Below are 19,441 nucleotides of genomic sequence, written 5' to 3'. Positions count from 1 at the left end.
ACATTGCCCTAGAAAATAAACATTTTAGATTTTAGGATGATTTTATTACACAGTGTAACTACAGAAGACTCAAGCTTTAAATTGGGAAATTATTAAAACTCTTTTTTGGATACAATGTATACAGAATACAATGCATTATGCTAAGCTAAGCTAAAAGTAACTCCACTAGAACAAGAAATCGGCTGAAGAGTTCAAAATTGTTCAGATAAACTGTTTAATTCTAAGAGACTTGTAAAATTAGACTTCTTTAAAAAAGGTGGAGTGTTTCTTTAAATTTGTTATGCATTTATTCAGCAAAAATGCTTCAAATTTGAATCACTCGCATTAAATAATGAGATCCATCCAATGTATCACTTTGAATAATCGCGCGATTTCAATTTTCCAGTCAGGATCCTCCATAAATGTACCAATCATGCCTGCCATTGCATGTAAAAAAGCTTCTGTGTGTCTCCACAGGTAAAGGTGATGTGTTTGGTGATGTGTTCTGGAAAGAAGTAACACTAGCTCAGGCGTGTGCTAACGTGAGAGCACTAACATACTGTGACCTGCACGTCATCAAGCGGGACGCGCTTCAGAAAGTCCTGGAGTTCTACACCGCCTTCTCAAACCACTTCTCCAGAAACCTCCTGCTTACGTACAACCTGCGCAAACGGGTGAGTAAATGCTGTCTGCTATTCTCATTCACTTTCTGCTGATTTACCTCAGACCGCATGTGTAAGCAGAACTGTTAAGGCCCCACATGAATAGGCTACAGCATTCAAACCTGCTCCACACAGCATGAGCACAGCTGGAAGGAGATTCAACTCATGGGATAATATGAATACAGCTCTTTATAAATACACTCGCAAACTACATATAGTGACAAACACTTTCTGTTTTTAATAAATATATTTATTTTGTCATCATTTTTATTTCATTATTTTAATTAACAATTCCAAATGAATACTACTGTACCACAGAATGTGAGTGATTATCTGCTTGTACCTCGGACATAGTAAAAGATGGCATTATGGAATTGGCATTATTGGACATTCTGGGGAGACACAAAAGAGGAAATTTTCAAGAATGTTGTTTTGGTTCTTACTGACATTGTATTTTTTTGTTCATCCAGTGGAAATCAATGGTAACTGACTCACAGAGGAATAGTTTCATTGTCAAAATCTTACAAAATATCATCCTTAACGTTCCACTAAAGGAGGAAAGTAATATAGGTCACATCTGGACTAACTGGACACATGAATTGTGAGCTGTGAATATACTGTATGCATGGTTACAGAAATCATACATTATACTTTAGGCTTTAGTTGATCTGGCCCCGATGGTCTATATGGAGATGCATATCTTATTTATAATATATGTAGAGATAGGAGTTAGTATGGTTAGATTACTGCTCCAGTATGTTTGTTATACAGTATGTAGGTTTAAAATAGCTCTTACATCCAGTGTTGTGTTCATATTATGATTGTTTATGTATGTAGGACTGTGGCGAGACACATTTCATTCAACTGGAATAACAATAAAGCTCAATTTGACTTGACATGCCTCATTTCCACTGAGCAGTACAGGTAACCTGATCAGGCTTGAGTTTCCACTGCCAAGTAATTATTATATTGTTATTAGAGAAATGTGTATAATCCATATAATCCAAGTGCTCATGCCTGGGAAAAGCAAGTAAGCCACAACCATGCTGCTCACTATGTGTGTGAGCGTGAAAGGATGTGTTTTGGCTGTGTATTTAAAAACTTCCTGTGTTGTCGTTCCCTTGTCTTTTTGCACACGCTGGTGACTGTAAACCAATAGCATTCGTCAGCAAGTATAGCTTCACCCTTTTGGTACCGTACTGTTTTGTTGTAGGTTCACTAAGAAAATGGTGCCAAAATGGTTCAGTTCACTATTTTGGTACCATTGACATTGGAAACTAAATAAATGTGTACTGCACTGTGCTGTAGCAAACCAAACACTCAGTGGAAACGGTCCATTAAGTAGCAAAAAGGCACAAAATAAGCCTTCTGTTCCAGTTACGCTAATGCAGTCTTCTAAGAAAAGGGGTGTGTGTGTGTGTGTGTGTGTGTGTGTGTGTGTGTGTGTGTGTGTGTGTGTGTGTGTGTGTGTATATGTTGCAATGCAAAGAATAGAGGAAATAGGGTGATAACCAATACACTACCTGACAAAAGTCCTGTCGTCAATCCCAGTTGTGAGAGCAACAAATAATAACTCGACTAGTTCTAGTTGATCATTTGGAAAAGTGGCAGAATGCAGATTTATTTCAATGAATCATCTGTTGAACTGCATCCCAATCATGACAGATACTGCAGAAGAGCTATTGGAACGCACATAGACGTAAGATTCTTAAAGAAATCAGTCAAGTTTGGTGCTCCTTCTCATACTTCAGCCTCCACATCAAAGTTCCTGAAAGCAAAGAAGGTCAAGGTGCTCCAGGATTGGCCAGCCCAGTCACCAGATGTGAACTTTATTGAGGATGGCTGGGTTAAGATGGAGGAGGCATTGAAGATGAATCCAAAGAATCTTGATGAACTCTGGGAGTCCTGCAAGAATGCTTTCTTTGCCGTTCCAGATGACTTTATTAATAAGTTATTTGAGTCACTGCAGAGATGTATGGATGCAGTCCCCCAAGCTCATGGTATGCAGACACAATATTAATTCTTTTTCCACTGCACCATGACTTTATATTCTATACTGTACATTATTTCTGTTAAGTGACAAGACTTTTGTCTAAGCAAAGTCAAACCTTACTGTCCTAATTAAATAATTCAAAATCAAGGCATGATCCTATTTTATTTTGGTTAAATAAGCATCATCTTGAGGACTTAGCCTTTAATAAAAGCCACTTTTGATACCAAATGATCAACTAGAAGTCATTATTTGCTGTTCCTAAAACTTGGGATATGTGACAAGACTTTTGTCAGGTAGTGTATATCTCTGTCTGAGAGCTGTTAATTCATACAGTATAAATGAACTAAAGAATGTGCACCGTTTATCTTACTTAAGGTAAAGAGAAAGAAATCAATAGAGCTGCTTTACCGTGCAGAAAGAACAAAGAAGCACAAACAAGACTAACCTGACATGTTTAATTGGCCAGAAATAAGTGAAATGTAAACTAAGGCATTAAAAGACATGCAGGTTCTTTCTAAATTGTTGTTGTAAACACATATAAGGATAGTGACATGAAATAATACATTCAGGAAAATTGAATGCTTGCAATCTAGAAACCTCCCAGGCGACATATGCACTTTTTCCTCACTGTTTGGCCAAAAAAAAATCTCTTTTTATCACATCAAATCACATTAAAAATAAATGTAACACTCCATAAACCAGATCTGGAAGTGTAGCAGTTATCATACCCATAAATTCCCTCAGAGTTCATAATAAAGACAGCTGCGAGTGTGATAAAACAGTCCTCCGTGTGTCTAATAAATGTTGGATTTGGGCCCTGCTTGAGTCCTGTTTCTCAGTGGAACTGGGTCTGAGGCGGAGGCTAATAATAGTTCAGCCAGAGTCTGCTTCTTTATTGGAACACCATATAGATATATTTATCTATATGGGTTAAATATAACTATATCCCAGCAAACACTCTTATATTGCAGCCGGAGGACCAAATACCTTTACATAATCCATCTGCTGCATAATTATATACAGTTAAGCATCCTTTAAACTATAATAGCACAGGTAAAAGCCACTCTTGAATTTTTCAAATCTACACTTGTTTGTAAGGGCTTTCCATTTGTTTCTAACCTCAATACCATGGTATTGTTGGTGTTCGAATGGTTTGTTTTATTAAACAATATATTGAATACATATATCATCGCCTCTCTGGCGTCATTGCCAAACGGAAGACTTTAATTAGCTCATGTGTCTATGAATTAGTCATGATGTTTACCGTTTGATTGTGACCCAGATAGAAAAAAAAGGTTGTTACACATGGGAAAAAATATGTCATAGGAAGACTACATATGTTATATTTATGGACAAATTTCATACATTAACAATAGGCTTTTTGCAATGGTCAGATAGGCTTTTTTTGCCCTATATTAAACAGCAGGAGCATACACACAGTACATATTGCAGTCTATTTGTGATTATGGGACTGTTTTCTGACTTGTAATGTATGCATGAGTCCTCATTCCAAGTCCCAAACGCTCAGAAGAGTCACTTTTTCCAAATCTCTAAAGGAACAGTCTATGTATGTACAGTATTAAAACTCAAATGAAGCTCTATCAATAACATTTCTATAATGCAGTTACACCATGAACATTTCTGTCCTGATTTAATTCTTTAAAAACATTACAAATGACTCAAATATTAATTACCACAGAAAAAATAATGTTTAAGCATACACTTTAATTAAATAATAGCTACTACTATTCTCGAACAAAAGTCTTTACTAGATTGAAAGTACAAACAAAATTCAGTTTACTAATAGCTCTTTTCCAGTCCTCTTGTTTTTCTAGCTTTCTAATTAAATTATTCTTTTGTAGATAATATTTAATTTCATTCTATTTGAAAGTAACATTTTAAAAATGCTGATCAGCAGATCGTTATTTATTGCATTTATTATTAAATTTATTACTTTATTACTCATATGACAATACATGTTTTTTTATAAAAAAAATTTTTTCATTGTAAAATTTTATTTCATCATATTAAAAAGTAGTATTATAAGTATCAACAGTAAATATGCTGATCAGTGAACCATCGTTTGTTATTTTCACACAGTCATATATAACTTACAATACTTGGACAGTACAGTTATTATTATACAGTACTCAGCATAATTGAGTACGCCTCATTTTGAAAATGAATATTTTGATTTATTTCTCAGTGAATATAGGTGATGTATTTTGGTGCATTTAAAAAAAACAGATTTATTAAACAGATATATTTATTAAAATTATATTTGAGTCACCAAACATATTTAGAAATGGAAAGATAACACAATTAGATTCAAGCAAAATATTGCATAATAAACTTCAACCTACAACATTTAAACTGAATTTTTTGAATTTTTTTGCTTCTCTTGATTTGTATTTAATGTTTTTCTACAACATATAAATTTGGGTGTACTCGTTTTTGGACCGTTATCGTAAGTTATTGTGTTAAATAAGCTCCAGATTTGCCTTCAGTACTGACTAATCTAATGTATATGCACAAATATAATATTGTATAGCTTCCTATTAAAAAGATATGAATTTAAAAGATAGATTTGTGAGGGGTGAACTCATATATGCTGAGCACTGTAGATATCAAAATTATTATAGGTATCAAAAGTAAAATTGCTTGTTAACTGCCAATTGTTGAATTTTGGCCTGTCGTAACTTTCAATATTTAAAGGTACATTTTATATCAGCCATTTATGACTTAAAACACTTAACTTATAAGTAATATTTTACATAATTACATAAAAAATAGATTTATAATTTAAAAAGTTATAAAAAGTAAAATACCGATCAAAGTTTGATCATTGCTTATTTCTGTGCTGTGATTTATGACAGAGTGCCTCCATTCAAAAAACCTATTTACGAATTGCACTGAAAGATATTTGTACTAAAGTAAGTTTTCTCAAATAAAAATATACAAAAATGATGTACACTGTAAAACCCAACAGTCAACTTTATCAAATGAAATGAGTAGTAAACTCAAAATTTACTGAAAGTTAATTACTCATTTGAAAAGAGTTTTGAACTTAGGGCTGTATTTTGACGATCCATGCACAAAGTGCAGGGCGCCACTTTTGCTAATATAAAGACGTAATAAAAATCTGCTTTGCGCCGTGGCACATGGTCTAAAGGGTTGAGCTTATTCTCTTAATGAGTTATAGGTGTGTTTTGAGAATAAACCAATCAGAGTCTCATCTCCCATTCCCTTTAAGAGTCAGTTGCGTCGCGCCATAGCGCATTTGCTATTTACATAACGTAAAGTAAGTGGAAAAACAGAGCATTTCACTAGCAAGAAAACAGTTAAACAGAGCATCTACAGCGCGAGAATGAGAGATGAGCCTCCTCATTATTAACTTTCACTTTCACTCTTGTGGATAGGGAAACCTTGTATGCACAGACATCAATTAGCCTATAAATAATTAATTTAGTTTGTTAAGCGCAAAGATTTGTTTCAAAACTATTTCTAAATTCAGTTTCTAATTTTCAGCAAACGAATAAATGAACAATAATAACGAACAATACACATGCTGTGCCCATATGGTCTAAAACCTGACAGGTGGGCAAATTTAAGCTTGTTTTTTAATAAAACAAATATAAATATGCATATAATAAATAATACTGCTAATAATGATAACATTATACAAAAGCAAATTGTCATGAATAAAGTGATAAGCCTCCCGAGATGAAGAAGGCATGAAAGTATGGTTTTTATATTTAATGTAGGCTAGACAATAATATGTTTTGTAATGATTTATATCCTATATATATCCTTATTATATCCTACATATATCCTTAATATTTTAATTCTTTTTCATATGTAAAGATATTTGCGTATTGCTCTACATCTTGTGTGTATTAAAGGGCACCTATGGGTGAAAAATCTACTTTTAAAGCTGTTTGGACAGAAATGTGTGTATATATAGTTTATAGACAGTCATATTGGGGTGAAATAACACACAACCAGTCTTTTTTTTTTCAAATTTAACAGCATAAAAAACGGTGGACCAATTGGAGCGGTTTTCAGATCGATCGCAACTTGACGTAGGAGTGCGGTCCCCCCTGCCCACCAATATTGATTGACAGGCTCGCGTCAACATGTCTCCGTAGTAACGCATATATCATATCAACAAGACCAGACGTGCGCAAAGCAACCGGGAATAAAGGTCTGTTCAGTTCGCTAGGATCATCAATCATCATCAAACGTGATCAAGAATGAGTTTTACATGTTTAAAATGTTTTAAAACAGTGCATGTGTGTAATGAAGTACAGCTATTTACTTCAGATTCACTTCATCACTATAGCCGCGTGTCAGAACAATTATAAGGAAGATGCTTTAATCCCGGTTTGCGGATGTTAAATCAGGTTTATTTTGTACATTAACATAAGAGATATCCATCCAGCAGTGAGGATTAACCTGTATCCTGTCACATATGCGTGCAAAAAAATGTGAAAAGCTAAACGCATGCGCTGTCTCTGTCTCTCTCTCGGTGTGTGTGTGTGGGTGTCTGCGCTATGTGGTGTGTCTGTGCTACGTGTTTATGTGTCCTCGCTGTGTGTGCGCGTGAAACTTTGTAACGACATTGTGTGTGACCCCATGGTTGCAACTCACAAAAAATGCATCAAATACTGATTGGTAAAGTTCTTACTGTTGTATTTCTCACAAACGCAACGTGAGATCTGCTTCCTGAGGCAGCCGAAGGCGGCGATTGAGGCATGTTGCTGACGGGCATGTAGGAACGGTGGGCGGGGAGGACTAGCCTTAAAGGCACAGTACAAAAAAACAGCAACCAGGTTTTACCGGCTATAATACAGACACTTCAGACAGCTATAACAAATACTCTGATGGTTATTTTGAGCTGAAACTTTACAGACACATTCTGGGGACACAAAAGACTTATCTTAAATCTGGAAAAAGGGGTAACCTAAGTGCCCTTTCAGCAGTGTGTAAGCGAGGCACACAACTAACGCGCTCTGCGCTGGACAATAGACCGGCTTTGTTTTGGTCTATAGAACAGACTATTATAGTTTCTCAAAATAGCAATGCGCCTCCTTTTTTAGATCAGAAAGCCTGTGGGCTCGCATATGAACACAAATGCATTTGCTATTTAAACACCGTGGCGCAAAACGTCAAAACGACTCTTGCGCCAAGCTGAAACTAGCAAACAACAATTGCATCGCGCCTTGCGCCACATTGTATCTGGGTTATGATAGGGCCCTTAGTGTTGAAGGTAATAAATTAATTAAGTACCTCATTGCTTGAACTTAAATAGGAGTAAGTTCACTCAACTAACTCTATTCAGTAGTACTCAAACGTTTAGTTTTTTTTTTTTTAACTCAAAACGGTTTGAGTTGCCTTAACTTATTTGGTTTTACTGTGTACAAATTGTTGAGAATGGAGTCCACTGTAAGATGCTTACCTCAAAACAGCAGAAATCTAAAACATTCTTAACATTTAAACTTTTGAATGACTTTAACATTTGAGATGACTGTCAAAAGTCACGAGTGCTAAAGGTCATAATGCGTGTCAGTGGTTTTGACACTAGTCATTTACTCAATAGTCCCTTCATGACCCTGCAAATGTGTGTGTGGTGTGTGTGTGTGTGTGTGTGTGTGTGTGTGTGTGTGTGTGTGTGTGTGTGTGTGTGTTTGGCAGGTGTGAGTGAATCAGCCGCCGCTGAGGGATCAGATTCTGTGAGATCGTGATGAGTGTGGTAAATCTGATCTGAGATCAGTGACACAAAACCAGTACATCAGCATGAGGCACACACTGTAAAAGCACTATGGTGAATTCACTAAAGCACAAAAATCTGCAGCTTATCGACTAACCGTCTCATCAACGAGCATCAGTCTTTTGATTCTGTTTTTTCAAGTAAAATAATTTAGCCTTTCAAATTCAATTGAAAAACACAATCTATAAGTCTATAAATATCTGAAACGGAGAGATCTTCTGAAACACAAGCACAAGTAAACAGGTACGCAAACATGCTGATTAAAATAAACATCCATGTGAGGTTAATAATAGTTTTAATCTATTCAAAGCTGCGCCTCATAAGTCACCCGTTTTCAATGTGTACAGAACATTCCGGTTTATTCTTCTGACTCACACTTTGGCACAATTATGCAGCGATTAATTATGGGATGGGAGACAAGAACGCGAGTGTGTTATACATTTTAGCGTGGGCTGCAATGACTTGCAGTTTTTAAAGTCTCTTGTGCACATCAAGGTGGCATTCGTTGAGATACAGTAATATTTAGAAATATTATTACAATTTGAAATAATCATTTGCTGGTTTATTGTACTTTAATATGCAATTTATTTGTGTGATTCAATGCTGAATTTTCAGAGTCATTACTGCCGTCTTCAGGGTCATATGATCCTTCAGAAATCATTGTAGTTTGCTGGTTTGGTGCTTAAAGGGTCATGAAACCCCCCTTTTCAGTTCAAGTCTACCTCAAAAAATGCTACATGATTAACGTGGAGCGCCACGAGCAGAGGGCGGAGTGGGCATAGCCAGCAGAGCAGGGGAAAAGGGGGGGGGGGGCAATAAACAACTGTCAGTTGGCACAAAATCAGACAAAAATAAAAAATAAATCAGACACAAAACGTGAGGAGACCCATGATTTTATAGTTTACAATGGTAAAATGCAAAGAAATAAACAGTATTTTAATGCCCTGCTCCATATATGATAAGCTATTCGTTATTTCATATAATATATACACATAACCACAATTGGTCATATCATTATATAATAATGATAATCGTGTTAATCGTTATAATCGTGTTTATATAAACAATACATATGAGGTGGATTTCTCTCCTCCTCAATCCAAGTCTGAATGCAGACACAGTGGATAGCAGTGCAGCAGCTCTCGTTCTCTATCTATTCTAACCATTGGTCATGCCGGTAATCTGGAGGATTTTAAACATGTACAAACACAGCAGCATGGATAGGCGATGAGTCTGAATGGTAACAAACTCAACTGATAAAAGACAAAGTCTGCCATTCTTTAATTCTTGTACAGCTCTCCCCACAAAAATGCTTGCTTACAGCATCTTGGGGAAAAACATGCAACAAACACATACGACCCTTCATGAAACTGCTAAATACTGCGTGCTGTGCGCGGCCACGGTCTCACAGCATGGCACTCTGTCCATATGGGTCTGTCTGCATTCACAAAGCACATGAATAATTAAGAAGCAGGGTCTTCTCACAGCATAAGAAAACTCAGTCTATGAATAATAATAATGAGAAACCGTCACGTCATCTCTGGACAGGCAGATAGCGCTACATCACCGATTTTGATCCCGCCCCAACAATGATTTTAAACCCGGAAAATGAATTTGGTTGACAAAAGCTCAAAATTATACAGCTTTCTCACAATCAAAGCTGACAGGTGCTAACGCTGTCTTAACTGTGCTCAACCCACACAAATCTGTTAAAATCTCCTAAAGTACAAAGTCTTGAACCTTTAAAGGGCACCTATGATGAAAATCATCTTTTATACGCAGTTTGGACAGAACTGTGTGTATTTATAGTGTGTCCACAGTCATATTGGGCTGATATAAAGACAAGAAGTGTCTTTTTTTTTAATTTCCTGACGTTAAAAATAGGATCCAAATCCCTCACATTTTGAGGCCCACTGCAACGTGACGTAGGAGTGTGGTTTCCCGCCCACCAAATTGATTGACAGCCACTTGTTAATATTTCTCCATAGTAACACGTATAGTCATATCAATAAGACAGAACGTGCGAAAAAGCAACTTTGATTAAAAGATCTGTTCAGCTCTCTGTGATCATCAATCATCATCAAATATGATCAAGAATGAGTTTTACAAGTTTAAAACATTTTCAAAACATGTTAGTAATGAATTACAGCGATTACTTCAGCTTTACTTTATCACCACAGCCGCATGTCAGTACAATTACAAAAAGACGACGCTTCAATCCCAGTTTGTGGACGTTAAATCAGGTTATTTGTACATTAACATAACGGATATCCATACAGCAGTGGATATTAACGTGTATCAACGTGTGTGTCTGCTGTGTGTGAACTTTGTAACATTGTGTGTGACTCATTGTTGCAGAAAGGCTTGAATTAACCCCACAACAAATACATCAAATAATCATTGATAAAGTTCTTACTGTAGTATTTCTCACAAACGTTACGTGAGATCTGCTTCCTTCATATCTGTCACTGTGCTGTTTATCTGACGCAGCCGAGGTGAAGACTGAGGCACACTCTGACAGGCACGTGGGAACGGTGGGCGGGGAGAACTAGCATTAAAGGCACAGGCAACAAAAAAGCTACATTGTGTTCAGAGCAGAAAATCTAATATTCTGAAAGCTATAATAAGTAATCTGATGGTGTTTTGAGCGGAAACCCTACAGACACATTCTGGAGACACAAAAGACGTATCCTAAATCTTGAAAAAGGTGTAAATAGGTGCCCTTTAAATCAAAGTTGAAAATTGTGTGCAGTTTCATATTGTGAAAATAAATATTCTTCCCCAAGATTTGATGAATTACATGAATACAACACACAATGTTTTATAACACACATCAGTTTTGATTATCTGAATGCACTCTTGCTGAACAAAAGTATTATTATTTCTTTCAAAAATAAATCACTAACCAAAAAATGTAGTCACACTTCATTTTAAGGTACAATTCTCGCTATTAACAAACCATTAACTAAGCTCAGTAAACTACTAATTTGCTTCTTAATAAGTAGTAGGTGGGTTTTAGGTATTGGGTAGGATTACTGTAGGATGTAGAACAAGATCATACTTTATAAGTACTAATAAACAGCCAATATCTTATCAAAGGACAGGTAATTAGCCAGTAGTTAACAGTGGGAATTGGTTAATTGAAGTGTTCTCTTAACTTTTACTAGAGATAGTGTGCAAACGTGATAGCAAAAGTACACAAAGACAGTGTGCAGCAGAGGCAGAGAAAGCGTGCGTATGCTTTTATTTCAGAGAATTACAGTGTGCTGGGAATTGTTTTTCTGCTTGGATGTGCACACAGTCGGCTTTTAGTTTGAATTATGAAAGATTGGAGATGAGAGCGCTCCCTCTCACCCGCTGTCTCTCTCTGTCCCCTCCTTCCCTTCTTTTATAGCGTTCAATCCCCCAGTCTAACACCTCCAGCATCACACACTCTTTTAGAGCTGCAGAATGAGTTTCCCTGTTTGATGATGATATATTTAGGGGGAGAAAAGCAAAAGCTGAATACGCAGGTGGGTTGTGCGTGTGCAGGAGTGCGAGGGACGCGTGGAAACAGGAAGGAGTCTAACAAAACACCATTAGGAATCTCTGTGAGCGCAAATAACACCAGCCTCCTCGTACACGCAGACACGCGCACCTTTGTGAAACGCTTGAGCTTTTGTTATGTAATCCCTCTTTGCTTGTCTGTCCTCTCTATGCCTCATATGTCTTTCAAGGGCGAAGGTTTACAAAACAGCAGAAACAATGACAGGCCTCGCTATCTGTCAGCCTGAGTGCTGACAGCTTCACTTGAATTTGATTTAAAATCTGTGTACAGCAATATTAAAATATAGGTAACACTTTATAATAGAAATCATTTCTTAAGCATTAGCAAATAGTCAAGAATACAGCATCTGTATTTATAAACAGCTTACTAATGTTTATCAATGTAAAGTTAATGTTTAAATGATGAATTAACTATTTGCTACACTGTAAAAAAAAATGCTTGTCTTGTTGTCACAACACAAATCGGTTAACTCAACTTTAACGCTTTTACAAATTTAAGTGGATTTAACATAAAACAATTAAGTTGTCCCTAAAAACACAAAATAATTGTGTTGTTTTAACTTATTTTAAATAAGTAGCCTGGCTTCAAAGCCTGGAGTTATTACACTGTAAAAAGTGATTAGTTACTTAAAGCAAGTAAACAAATTCCCTTTAAAGTGTTGTAAAAAAAATAAATGAGTGAATATAGAAGAGAAGAACCAGTCTAGGAGACTCGAAACAACCAGAATTCCTTATTGCGACGTGTTGGTTAATCTGCAGTCAAACAGCGTCTTCGAGAAGTCCATGTGTCTGCAGAGCCTACTGGAGGTCTGCAGTCTGCAAGTCTGAATTAAGACAAAGATGTCCTGTCTATATTGTCTTAGGAGGAGGGGAGATGGCTAACAAAGCATGCAAATTCAGTTTTGGAGTCAGCAGGGTAAATTGGCATATAGGTGTAGAAACCAGCCCAGCTACTGACCAAGTTAATCAACAAAAGGGTTTCTGTAGCATGAAAGCATGACCCGCAAATTATGTTCTGGAGACAGAAAACCGCTCCTGACCAGTTGACTGAAAAGAGAAACAAGTTACACAACCATGCTGTGAAACTGACACTTTGCATTAATTTGGAATATAAATTTATATTCCCACAAAAGCAACAAGTTGACTTTAAAAAATAATGTAAGTAAAACCCACTGTAACTTGGAAGTGTTAAGTTGACTTAATTTTTATAATTATGCAAAATTGTACTCACTTTTTTTTTAAGTCAACTAATCCCTTTTTACAGTGTCAGACTATTTAGCACATCTGTTTCGATTAATTACTGTAATTATTACAATATTGCATATTTGGTGGGCTTCATTAAGTCTATAAAATCTACAATTATAGCTTCACTGTAAAAAATTGCAGGGTTCCACACAATTCCTTCATGTTTTGTCCCAACACAAATTAAGTTAACTTAACACTTTAAACAAATTTATGTGGATTGAAGGTAAAAAAAAATTAAGTTGTCCCAATGAAATCTCAAAAATTGTGTTGTTTCAGCTCATTTTAAATAAGTAGCTTGAACGAGCAAAAAATAAATACATATTTTGAGTGTTGCATTGAATTTAGAAGACACACTGGAGTCTGGAAGACTGGAGCAGATTTATTTTACTGTATGTCATTTTGCTAGATACAGAAATGCTGGAGAGAAAACAAATATAATAAATGTGTATTGGGAAAAAGTGATAAGTTTACTTTTATTTTTTAAAAGTGAATAATAATTATAAAAATGAAGTCAACTCAACAGTTCCAAGTTACAATGGGTTTACTTATTTGTGTAAAGTCAACTTGTTGCTTTTAAGGCAACTGGTTTACCTGCTTTAAGTAACTAATCCCTTTTTTACAGTGTAGTCTGAGTTTTGTCAAACAACTGAAAAACGTGTTATTAACCACCCAGACAAATGATAAAAGATAAACCAAATAACAGAAACGCTTGGTTCCACACAATTTCCTTCATGTTGTCCCAACACAATTTATTTTATTCATTTTCCTTCAGCTTAGTCCTTTATTTATCAGGGATGTTACCCACAGCGGAATGAACCGCCAACTTATTTAGCATTTGTTTTACACAGCAGATGCCCTTCCAGCTGCAACCCGTACTGGGAAACACTCATTCACACACATACAATATGGCCAATTTAGTTTATTCAATTCACCTATAGCGCTATGTCTTTGGACTATGGGGGAAACCGGAGCACCCAGATGAAAACCACACAAACACGGGGAGAAACATGCAAACTCGACACAGAAATGCAATTTCACCCAGTCGAGTCTCAAACCAGCGATCTTCTTGCTGTGAGGGCGAGAGTGCCATGAAAGAGGTGGGAACCCAGTGCCTGGATAAATACACACTTTCAAGTGTGACATATATGATCTGTACGTCTTTTGCTATAGCTGTCAACATATGTAGTTTGGGTTTCTTTTGTGCCCAGAAATATAGATGGCGGCTATAGGGGTGGATTTATTTACGGATAGTGGCAGGGCATGTGTGTGTGTCCGTGCCGAGGATGAGAAAGTCTGAATGGGAGGCCAGCGGTGTGGTCATTACTGTCCATCATATCTGTAACGCTAACAGAAGCAAAGACCCTTGACGTCATTCAGAAGCACAATCTACCACGGCTGTCTATCTGTCTGACTGATTTGATTCAGGTCTCTCCTTCAGCCTGGATCTTTCTCGAAGGAAGCAGCGGTCATATTTTTCTCCACCTGCCTGCCAAACACGATGAGTTATTTAGAGTTCAATTACAAAGAAAAATTGCTATTCAGATGGAAAGTGGCAATATGACAAATCTGAGCACATTAAAGCCCAAATGAACCAATTTTGTGCGAGACATCATGGGGAAATGCATAATACGCTCTGTTTCTCCCACTAATACACACCGCTTAAGAATCATTATGTGGTGTCTAACTTCACAATTGGGAAGAATGGGATTTTTCTGATTGTGTGCATTTTTTACCATAGTCAATTCTTTCTGCAATTGCTTGCAGCTAGATTTATCTAATAAAGGGGAACACTCTCCAATTGTTTTTGGGATGCTGGAATTTGTCATTTTAACATTTGACTGAACTCTTTTGGAAATTGACAACTAAAATTTTTTCTGCCAACATACAGAGCGTAGAGCTGTGCTGTTATTTTAGCCTGTTGAAAGAAAAAAGGTTATATGAGGGCAGGTTAGAATAATATTGAAGCATGTTTCTATTACAGATATCAACTAAAATAGATTTCATTTAATTGTGTTAAAGTTTTTAGCACCAATATCTAATTTTAAGGTTATCAAGAAGCTACTCTTCTCAAAACAGTGACAAAATTAGAAGATATAAACATTCACATAAACATAAAGCTTTAGGTTTGTCACTTCCAGCAAAGTAAATCAACTTTTTTAATGACACCTCATGCTTAAGGTTCTCCTCAAATCTACTGACCAATCAAATGTTCTCTGCTAGAAATATTCCTCAGAGATTTCAGTCCATATTGACATGATAGCATCACACAGTTGCTGCAGATTTGTTGGCTGCACATCCATGATGTGAATCTTCTCTTCCACCACACCCTAAAGGTGCTCTATTGGATTGAGATCTGATAACTGTGGAGGCCATTTGAGAACAGTGAACTCATTGTCATGTTCAAGAAACCAGTCTGAGATGATTCGTGCTTTATGACATGGCACGTTATCCTGCTGGAACGTAGCCATCAGAAGTTGGGAACACTGTGTCATAAAGTGATTGACATGGTCAGCAACAATAGTCAGGTAGGCTGTCGTGTGTCACAATGCTCAGTTGGTAACTAATGGGTCTAAATTGTGCCAGAAAATATTCCCCCACCACCATTACACCACCATCAGCAGCCTGAGCCAATGATGCAGGATGGATTCATGCTTTCATGTTGTTGAGGCCAAAATTCTGACCCTACCATCCAAATATCGCAGCAAGAAATTGAGACTCATTAGACCAAGCAATGTTTTTCCAATCTTCTATTATCAATTTTGGTGAGCCTGTGCAAATTGTAGCCTCAGTTTTCTGTTCTTAGCTGACAGGAGTGGCACCCGGTGTGGTCTTCTGCTGCAGTAGAACCATCAGCCTCAAGGTTGGACGTATTGCGTTCAGAAATGCTCTTCATCACACCTCGGTGGAAATTTGTGTTAATGTTGCCTTTCTATCAGTTGAATCAGTCTGGCCATTCTCCTCTGACCTCTGGCATCATCAAGGCATTGCGCCCATGCTCGATTTGAACTGCAGCAGATCGTCAAAATCAGAAGATATACAATGTACTTTTTTTGGAAATGACATTGTAAGGCTCAAAGTCAATGGAATGAAAGCTAAAATAATAGAGCTATGACTTCTGTTGTATATAAACGGTCACACAGACAAAACTTTTTGTCATTGTGAGATATAAAATCAACATTAGGAAATATAAAGTCAAACCTACACATATTTATATCAAATATCTGGGAGATTGTAAAGGTGTGGAAGTCACAAAATACACATTGCAAATAGCCATGTGTCTCACCTGTCCACTTTTGATTTAATCACTTTAGACAGATTTTGATACCACATACGAGGTGTTATTTCATCAAATAACCAAGTGAGTGTGTGGTGTGTGTGTGTGCGTGTGTGTGTGTGTGTGTGCGCGTGTGCGCGTGTGAATGTGTTTTGAAAGCAAGAATCTGTCCCCTGTCTGAGAAAAGGAATGACTTTCAACCCCCCAAAGCTACATCTGAACTTTTCACAAACACCTTCTGACGGCCTGTTCCTCACAACATTTACACAGCCTTTACAAAAACCTTCACAGTGTATATGAGATTACAGCTTTCAACCTTTATCAGCTGAAAAATACCAGACGAATACAAATGCAAACAACAATAAATGCACAGCCAATCAAAACTCAAAGAAACAGCTAATTGTTACTGCACAAATCAAGCAAGCGTCCACTGCACTACCCTACTCAAATAGAGAGGAGAGCATGTTTGTGTGTTCTGCTCCCACTAATTTCACAGACAGATTTGGTGGTACAGATGCTCGGGCACCCTGTCCCTCCTAATGAATATTCAGGACATCAATATGAATATTAACACTATTGAAGATGGAGTCATACAAATACAACATCCAACTTGCAATAGTGACAGGAACAAACTGTCTCCGTATGCAGAGAGAGTACACACACACACACACACACCACACACAACACACACACACACACACCACACACACACACACACAACACACACACCACACACACACACACACACACACACACACACCTGAATACACACACAAACACAGAAAATCTTCTTTTGATAAGCTTTTTCAATAATAACAGTTGTTAAACTTATCAACTGTCCAGGACTGGGTCAAAACTAAATGGCAGTATATGCTGTATATCATTCTGTGCAGGGAAATACACACCTTGAATATACTCTGACCAGGTACAGCCTAAATATTCTCTCTCCAGACCTACTAACAGACATCAGTCAGCAGAGGCTTGACTTAGAATCTGCCTCAATAAAAGCCTTCAATCTGAACTATACATGAGCTTCAATAAATAAGTTAGAATGGCAGAACATCTGCAAAATTCACGACACTGAACACAGAATCTCCAGGACAGTAAGTGTAATCTTACTATAAAAGAGAAACTTGAAGTGGCTGTAATTATATTGCTGAATTATATACATGCATTGCATAATATTGCAAAGCCAGGTTTTGAATAGAAGCCATTAAAAGTTCACAACTGGAGGAGGTTATCTGCTCTGTGTGAAGTGACAGACAACCAATTCATATTGCTTATTAGAATTTATGGTATAAAGGGCTGTATTAATCTGGGGTCGCCACAGTGGAATGAACCGCCAAACTTATCCAGCATAGGTTTTACGCAGGGAATGCCTTTCCAGCCGCAACCCAACACTGGGAAACACTACGACCAATTTAGCTTATTCAACTGACCTATACCACATGTCTTTGGACTGTGGGGGAAACCGGAGCACCCAGAGGAAACCCTCGCGAACATGGGGAGAACATGCAAACTCCACACGGAAATGCCACAGAAATGCAGAAAATCCTTCTAGCTATAAGACAAATCGTGTTACCCACTGCCACCACAGTGACACCCACTGAATTTAAACAAACAAATTAAATTTAGCAATGTTCAACTTAATTTGTTTGTTTAAATTCAGCCCAAATAAATTGTTTACACTTACATAAATTTAGTTAAAATTCAAAGGAAATTCAAGGAGTCATCTTTGAATCTTTTATTTTCAGTGTGTGTGAAGTGACAGAGCACAATTCGTATTGCTTTTTAGAATTTAGGTATAAAGGACCATTACAAAATCTGAATTTTAAAATGTCTATCCATATGATGTAATTGCTTGACACAAAGTCTGTATGTAAAAATGTCTGTATTTATTTATTTGGTTTATTTATTTATTTGTTTGTTTTAAAATGACTTCGACTGTACGATTAATCGAAATCAAATTGCAAATCACGATATGAAACGTTGCGATTAGCTTATATAATTTCCCCCACCCAGAGAAATTGCTTGACTGCCATCTGTGTGTGATAGTCTAGCCAATTGAGTGAGCACACTTTCGTTCTGCCCAATCAGAATTGGGCAACCAAACTATGCTGAATGCCCACTATAAAGCAAACAAACGGGAAAGTGCGGACAAGTGGGATGATGGCATCTGCCCCTTCGGAAGCATTAATATACGATATTTAAATCAAGAAAAACATCATGTCTGTAATATGGGAATATGTTTGGTTTCAGCCACAGACACAAAACAAATTGTTCCCACAACAGGGTGAAAATACAACAACCAGCACATAAAAAGCACCAGAGGCAGCTATATGAGGAGCGTCTTGCTAAAAATCAACTGAAAGTATTGCTAGTGACCCTCAATCTAGTAGCTAGCAACAGCAAACTACAATTTCAGAGTTGTTTTGCAGCTTTTACACCATATGAAAAACATCATGAAGCACCAGAAGATAACTAACTCACTACTGTTTGCTCTAGAGAAAAATTTGTTCTCTTATTCTGAATATTTAAAAACAAATTTGAATTAAAAGTCGGAGTAATTTAATATCTTTTCAGTTCCTTTTTTAACTAACACTCACTGCATTTAGCAGTAATAAGCTACGATATAGAATATTTGAGCTGAAAGCTCAACTGCAAAATTAAATAGCAAATCAAATTGAAATCGCAATATCTGTTAAAAAAAAATAAGTAAAACAAAAGTTAGATATTTACCCTTAATTGCACAGCCCTAGGTGGTTGGCACTGTCACCTCGCAGAAAGTAATTTCTCTGTGAAGTTTGCATGTTCTCCCATGTTTGTGAGGGTTTTTCTCTGGGTGCTCCGGTTTCCCCAACAGTCCAAAGACAAGTGTGGTATACAGTAGGTATGCATTGTGGTATAAACAAAATTGGCCGTAGTTGGTATGAGTGTGTATTATGAATGAGAGAGCGTTTGGGTGTTTCCCA

General features: G+C 36.8%; 1 protein-coding gene across 1 annotated transcript in view; it reads left to right on the top strand.

Annotated features, from left to right (window-relative positions):
* Nucleotides 1–19,441, top strand: part of LOC130244908 (potassium voltage-gated channel subfamily H member 1-like) — an 82,026-nt gene that overhangs the window by 61,269 nt on the left and 1,316 nt on the right. Inside the window, 2 exon segments of the mRNA XM_056477483.1 lie at nt 457–657; nt 8,873–8,880. Of these exon segments, the coding sequence (XP_056333458.1) occupies nt 457–657; nt 8,873–8,880 (209 nt within the window).

This window comes from Danio aesculapii, chromosome 17 (assembly GCF_903798145.1).
Source record: "Danio aesculapii chromosome 17, fDanAes4.1, whole genome shotgun sequence".
NCBI classification, from domain to species: domain Eukaryota; kingdom Metazoa; phylum Chordata; class Actinopteri; order Cypriniformes; family Danionidae; genus Danio; species Danio aesculapii.
The sequence above is the reverse complement of the archived record's forward strand: the minus strand, read 5'-3'. Positions and strand labels throughout refer to the sequence as shown.